The 7,513-nt window shown below is 41.5% G+C and overlaps 1 protein-coding gene across 3 annotated transcripts in view; it reads right to left on the reverse strand.

Moving 5' to 3' along the window:
• The window catches only part of KDM2B (lysine demethylase 2B), a 104,754-nt gene that overhangs the window by 95,769 nt on the left and 1,472 nt on the right, over positions 1–7,513 (reverse strand). For all 3 annotated transcript variants that reach the window (XM_005424021.3, XM_031059499.1, XM_031059500.1), the window contains exons 3-4: positions 4,485–4,563; positions 714–760 (exon numbers count right to left, since the gene is read on the reverse strand). In XM_005424021.3, the coding sequence (XP_005424078.3) occupies positions 714–760; positions 4,485–4,563 (126 nt within the window). The remainder of the gene's footprint in view (positions 1–713; positions 761–4,484; positions 4,564–7,513) is intronic.

Raw genomic sequence — 7,513 nt, forward strand, 5'->3', positions numbered from 1 at the left:
ATCCAACATCCAGCTTGCTCCACAGTGACAACTTCATGGAGTGCAGGATAACTATTCAGTAACAACTTCAGGTAACAATAAATAACACACCCATCTTCAGTAAAAACAGATTTCAAAGAAACATACAGTATAATCTCCTAGTCAAGATGTAGCTTTTCTTGGAGTTAAAAAACATTAATTCTGCAAAGATTGCTAGGAAACATTTGATGACAGTCACCAGTTCTCTGGTTTGTGTCTCATCAAAAGCCAGGCAGTTTGCAAGGCTTTGTGCTCAGCCTCTCTTTACAACCTTCCCTCAAAGCACCAACCTGGCCTGACACTGATAAATACTGAGGGGAGAAGACAGGCAAAAGGTGATACAGCTCCAGACACACCTTTTACAAACAGATGATCTACAACAGATTAAAAAAAAAATAGGAACTCGATCAATAGAGCTGCTGCTTTCCAGGATCACAAAAGTGTTTGTAGGACACCTGTTAAGAGCAAAAGCATTCCCTCCCTTCCAAATGCCAATTATCCAGCATGAGATCGGAGTCCGGTCAGCACAACTACTAATTAGGGTTCTCCCAGCCTTTTTAATTTACAAATTGCTTCTCCATGCCTTCTCCCAGATTCTGAGAGTTATCACAAATGTCTACAAACACAACTGGACAAGTATTTAAAAGCAATTCTGTTCTGTATAGAGTTAATCCAGTGCATTCAAAATAACTCACCCACTAATAGCTTCACATCTCGAACGGTGAAATCCGGGTCAGGCATTCTGTAATTAGCAAAGAAAGCAAAGTTAAATACTGTCAAGATAAGCATGGGTACACTCTCGTTACCATAACAAAGGAGAAATAAATGTATGGTGCTCTTTGTCCATAGTGCAGGAGGTGGAATCAAGCAAGGCCCCTCTGAAGTGTGGACAGTGCAAGTTTTAATGACACACATGACATCTTTGCATTGGCAAGTGTGCAACAGTTTTTCTACTCCCAATGAAAGAGAAGAGGTGTCCTTTGGAGCACTTTTTATCAGCACCAGAGTGGGAGAGAAGGGAAGGGGTTGGGAGTGATTTCAATAAAATCCTAAATGTTGATAGCTTGTTAAGCAAGTCGTGGTGCCTCATGTCTGTTCCCCAAGGTGAGCATTATCACACTTGCCAAACTGAGGCACAGAGCAGTAAAACGACCTGCTCAAAGCCACATCATCACAGGTTGGAATCATGGCTTGTAAATATTTAATTTTTTTTAATAAAGCCCCTTTGTTTTAATCACTGTTCCAAACCTCCTTGTCTGGCAGAAGACATCCTGGCTGTATTTGGTGGGTTGGGAAATTGTTCAATTCAATTTGGGCTAATTCAGAGCTAAATTAAATGGTAGCATAATTGGTTCAGGGATGTTGATGCATTTACAGGATCACTTCTAACACAGGCAATGTTTTAGGGCATAATGTAATTAGAGAGTAGCCTGCTCCAGAAGTGAGTTCTGCATGTCAGGGAGAGAGTAAAATTCTGCAGCATAGAAACTGGATGGAAAAAGAAAACAAACACAGTGCTGAGGTTTTAAGGGTGATTGACTTCATTTTACTGACAATATTTCACACTTCACATTGCACAAAAGCTGACTAAGGAATTGTAATGAAAAACAGCCCAGTGGGACGTGCCAGCTCAGTGCTCTGCCTCTCTTGTACTGCCCCACGTTGAAGATAAACAATTTTCTTCTGGACTTTTGACATTATTTAGTTGAAAATTAGAATAATCCAGCCCATGGGCAAACATGCAGAACAATAATTTTTACTATTAGGAAAACACTGAAAGGTAAAGTTAAAAACTGCATTTACTGGCATGCACATATCTTGAGAACTATTTGCCAAATTCTCTTTGTCCACTTTCTTTTACCCTTATCACCTTCCTCTGGTGGGATGCAGAGGCTGGACAGTATCTTTTGTTAGTTCTCTGCCAACCCTCACATCTTTGCATTTGGCTGTGAGGGCCTCACAGCTTTGGAATTCACTCCCTCTCTGGAATGAAACAGCCTGAATCTACTGACCTTCAGGGTTCATTCAGAGCTCATCTTTTCTTTCCAAGCACTAGAAAGTCAGAAATAGGGGAAAAGAGACAGGAACCATTTGTGGGCAACAAGAACATGCCAGGCTTGTCTGCAAATGACAATGACAAATGATTGCTTGTGTTTGGTGTCAGAAATGTCCAACAATTAGATAGGCAATCTTTTTCATATTTATATAAATCAAAATAAAAATCAACTGCCACACTCCCTCTTACACAATTAGGGCTGGTTTGCTGCAAAACTATGATAGCAAAAATCCCCAAACCAACTGTTTTCTTGAATGTCACCAGTCATTTGGTTTTCTGTTTATAAATCCAGAACAGCAGCAATGCAAGAACTGTGCAGAAATGTTTTTCCCTTGATGTTATGCAATTTTCAGACAAATGTATCTTGTGTAAAACCACTATGAATGCTTCCAAAGATTTCAAATATCATAAAAGGTGGTGAAGAATAGTACAGCAGGGTGACTTAACTCCAAAATATGACTGACTGCATTGGAGATGTTCAGCAATCTGTAATAAACAAATTGTGTTGCCGGTTTCCTCAGCCAGAAGAGAAATGCAAACACCTCAGTCTGCGCTGGGTGCATTTTTGCAAATGTTTAAAGATTTGCTAGAGAACCTATTCAAATCCTAATGAGGATGAGCTCTGGCCAGCACAGGTATCTGATTAACTACAAAACAATGCAAGATGTCTGCTGTTCAGATAAGAGATAACACCTCTCCAAAGAGCATTCTCTTCCTGAGTTACAGTCTTGGAAACAGCCCTCCAAGAAAAACAGCTTCTCCTCTGCTAAGAGATCACAGCGGGGCTTTCCTGCTTTCAGACCTACAAGTAGCAGTTCATGATGGTCACAAGTACAGAGGGAAGCAATTTGCAGAGTTTCATTGTAAGGATTTTTCCTCATTCCTGTCATTCCTTGCCGTTTCAGAGTACCTCGAAGCACAGTAACCAAACTGTTCAGCTCTGTACCCCTGCCAGGCACAGACATGCAGGCTGAGTGCTCAGCACAAGCAGAAGTGGAAGCGTGCATCAGCAGATATTCAAAATGTCAAAAGTCAAAAAATCATCTTATATCATGTATTTTGTGGACCATTGTATCTCAAAAGTCACCCTACAGATCTGGATCACCCAATCCACCACATGATGATGTTCACAGCCTCCTGTGATTGAAGCCTAGGAATGTTTGTGTCTGCAGGACGAGCTCTTATTTCTATACATCTTCACTCTGGAGCATGAGCTGAACTGGTACCGTTGGCACAGCAGTGGGAACTGAAACATCTTCCCACTTTTCTTCTTGAACTGAGGGGAATCTCATGTGAACTTCCCCAACCACAGGAGGAGGATCTGGGTGCTGGGAAGGTGCTGCTCTGGCTCCCAAACACTCCCCAGCCTCACTGAACAGCTCATGGCTTCTTCAGGAAGAAATTCTTGAAGCTTTTACCACTTGTCCCTTAGAAGCAGCAGTTTTAAACCAATGCATACAGAGAGAGCCCACTGAGCACTTCTTGTTCAGAGTTTAACATATAAAACTATTTCACTACATCACCGGAAGCATCACAGCAGCTCCTGTTTGCTGTTACAGTAAAAGGACACATGGTTGTCAAATACCCCAAACTCTGCTTGTCATTTCTCTCTTTAAATTATACTGGGGTGGCTTGATTCCTTTTAATTAACAATTGAGACTCCTTTGTCCCCTAAACTGGGAGGTGTTCCACATCCGGAAACTAAAGTGAAACTGAGGAAAGTAATGATGCTTTCAAAAAATTAATTTTCTTTCTTTCAGCAATAGTCAGTTACATGATCCTAGTTTCCAAAAGTATCAAAGAACATTCATCTAAACTATGGATTAAACACTGATAATGTTAATGCTTTTAATACTTCTCTTTTAGACACTGTCACTTTCACAAACAAAGTTCCAGGATTCTCTTACTAAAATACCAAATCCTTTATACTGGATATTAACAAAATGCCACCTCAAAAAGGCTCCAGTAATCTCATCTTTAACTAGACATTATTAAATATTTACAAAGCTGTAACATTCTGAAGAGACATAATTATAATGGAAAATGACAGGCATCATTAGAATTCCACCTGCAATGAATGAAAGAATTGAGAAGTCAAAAACTGAAGGGAGTTTGTTCTGTCATTACAGCATGGATTGGGTGCAAAAACCTTTGGATTTCATTCCTAATTTTCACTGCTGACATATTTTTGACTGTGTAGTACCATGCTGTATGCACTTAACTTTTACAGACTTCATTATCTGCTTGTTTATAAGTGGAAAATAATCATTCCTCCTCTCAAGGGTGCTGACAGTCTTACTAATTGCAATCCATTTTGAGATCATCAAAAGAAATATCAGATACAAGTAGAAAGCATAATGGTTATTTTATAAAAGCATTTATTAATCACCAAAAGTTGGTTGTAACTTACTTTATTCCCAGACCATCCTTATTTCTGAAGATGAGGGGAACTCTGAGAGCTTCTCTTTGCACATACTCAAAAGTGAAATCTGTGGAAATGAATAAGAACAACATCCAAAAGCAATTACAATGGTGTTGGCACCTCACAGTTACATTTTCTCAGACTCTCCCCATTTCCCTTTTCTCACCAAAGAACTCCCTATCACCTAAAGAGAAATAGAAAGAGAATGCATATTTTAGATCCAAACCGGAAACCCAGTGACAGACAATGCTGTCCCAGCTGCTCCCTATTTTTCCTGTTCACTGATGCACATAAAATAGAAGCCAGTCAGTTTGTCAATTAAGGTCTGTGTTGAAACACCCAGGCTGTAATGAAATACCAAATTAGCAGTTAAAAGATAATCCTGACCAAATACTGCAAATCAGTCAGGTATTTTTTGGGCAAATGTGTAGTTTAAAATGTATGTGTAAGTTTAGCTTTTCTAAGTTACACATTTCTACTTAGATAAATACATGTTTTCTTGTGAGCATTATCTGGTTCTACCAGAGAGCTCTAATTCCATGAATACATAATTCTTTTTATGTGGGGGTTACTCTTGGTTTCAACAGAACAACTTTTCTTTTAATTAATCAGCAATGTAACTCCAGGAGCTGATAGGCAGATTTTACACAGCTCCTAGCACTTAGGAAGTCTGTGAAAAATGAATTGTGGGGAGTCACAGTATAATACACAATCAAAGTGAAAATTAAACATAAATTTGTCATGTTAACACTGGCCAGAATTACCTTGTTGCTCCTCTCTGAGGATTACCCAGGACTGGCCTTTCCTGGGGATTTCTCTATGCATGGTCTGACACAATAGCAGCGATTTGGGGATTAGAGAGGAAGTTACAAGGCAGCGATTTGGGTGAGCCATGGCTACAAAACCCCACACTCAGTTTGGAGCCTTCAGCCACAGAGAGCAGAGGAATTCCTGCAGCAGCCATGGACTGTTTCTATGGCTCTGCTATTCCCCCATTTTACAGGAAAAAATGACTTTTATAAAGCCTTTCCATACACTGCCTTGGAATGGAAAGCACTGCTTGACTGTCCAGCACTACAAAGTGCCCTGCCAAACCCAGAGCCCACTCCCTGCAGTTTATTCAGGCACACACAAACAGTTTAACTCCAAGATTCTTCCAGCTGTCCACGCTCCCTGAGCCAGCACAAGCACCTCAGCCGGAGCCTCTATTCGTGACATTTCTCTGCTCTAAAACCCATACTGAAAGCAAGAAGGGAGCCAGAGGCCAAACTCCCATGCCTGCACATGTACTGCCCTCTATTTTTACTTTTCCTTTGCTGTATTCAGTTAGTAATTATGACAAGTAGGGATGTAATGTTCCTACTTAAGAGTTACCAAATCAGAGCACTGTAATTATCCATTTACAGGAACATTAAAACTACAGAAACTTTATTGCCACTAGTGTCAAAGTAAGTGTAATGAACCCTCCATTTAGCTAAGGTTACCCAGTAAATATTTCTGTGCTAAATAAGTCATCCTTGCCCATAGGCATCCCCATTAAAGCTATTGCCTTTTGGTAAGCAAGTAAATAAACTACAGAGACTTTTTACAGACACTGATCCAAGTCAGAAAGTCAACAAACATCAGGAGTAATATTGGAAGAAGCAGAGGCACCTATGTAACCTTGCAGACTAGAGAACAAATAGCTCTAACAAACTGCATTCAAGCCAAAATTCACACCACTTCAAGATGAGATATCATTAAAAAGAAAAACAAGGACATGGGAAAGAAAAAAAAATATTGCTCAACTAATTCCATGTGTTCATATAACTTGTTTTATTCTTACATACTACTGTCATTGTTTCGACCAGATTCAATTCAACTCTAGGTTTATAGAGAAAAAAAGTGAACCAATAGTAAAAATAAAACCAGAGCAAATAGCAAGGCAGATCCTTTCTTCCTAATGCCCCAACAAAGCATTTAAATCCCTTGTGGGGTTGAACAAAGCCGACACAGACCACAACAAAATAACAAAAGACACTCATTTATTTTCAAGTTCCCTAGAAAGGAGAGAGCTGCACAGAGATTTTGGAGCTGCCAAGCCAGGGAAGATGTGGATTGTACTATCCTTAGCATGAAGCAGTGGCAACCATTGGAGTGTTTGGAAGCTGAGGGTAGAATGCAATCATTTTTCTGGAAAATTAATTAACATTTTCCAGCTAAAAAATAGTTGCTTGTGTTTTGTTTGGAGGAAGGGGGGTCAGGGTTGAGCTTATCTCCTAAACAAATACCTTCCTAAGTAAGATAGGTATTTAATTTCTCCACCACATCAACTTTTCTAAAAGGAGCTTAAAATGCTCATGCAAAACTAAGCCTAGGGGAGAAAAGGAAATATCTAAACTCGATTAGTGGTTCCACACAGCTAGAGCAATTTCAGGAAGATTACAGCCAAAACTTCTTTCCTGAGACAGCCATCCTAAACAGGCTCGTCAGTCAGGCCGAGTTTTGGTGATAGCCATCTGGGATTAGGGATCCGCGTCAGCAGCACAGCGGTAAATAAAGGTGACCTGCAGCCCCCCCGGCCCGCGGGATTCCCGGGCAGAGCTCTCCCGTTTCCCCGTGCGGCAGAGCGGGGCAGTCTGGCTCTGCTTACCGCTCCGGAATTCCAGTCACCTCAGCAAAGCGAGGAACTTTGGGGAGGGGAGCGCTGTAATTTAATATATGATAGACACACAAAGAAGTTATTGACTTTAAAGTCTCCGAGCCTGGCGAACGGGCTCATCAATCGCACCCTTTCGCAAAAGGGGTCCTGCATTCAAGCGGGGGCGGAGGGGAAGCAGGAATCACCTCTGGCTAAGTGGGGGCTGGGGTTTCGGCCTCTCCCGTGCCAGGAGCTGATGCCTGCCCAGCCCGGTGCTGCGCTGGGGTCACGCTGGGGGGCACGGCGGGGGGAGCTGCCAGGGATCACCGCGCTCATCCCGCACCGCGCCGGACCAAAAGCTCCTTCGGGCTGCGGGGGACGGGCCGGGCATCCCTCG

Source organism: Geospiza fortis, unplaced genomic scaffold (genome assembly GCF_000277835.1).
Source record: "Geospiza fortis unplaced genomic scaffold, GeoFor_1.0 scaffold145, whole genome shotgun sequence".
NCBI lineage: Eukaryota > Metazoa > Chordata > Aves > Passeriformes > Thraupidae > Geospiza > Geospiza fortis.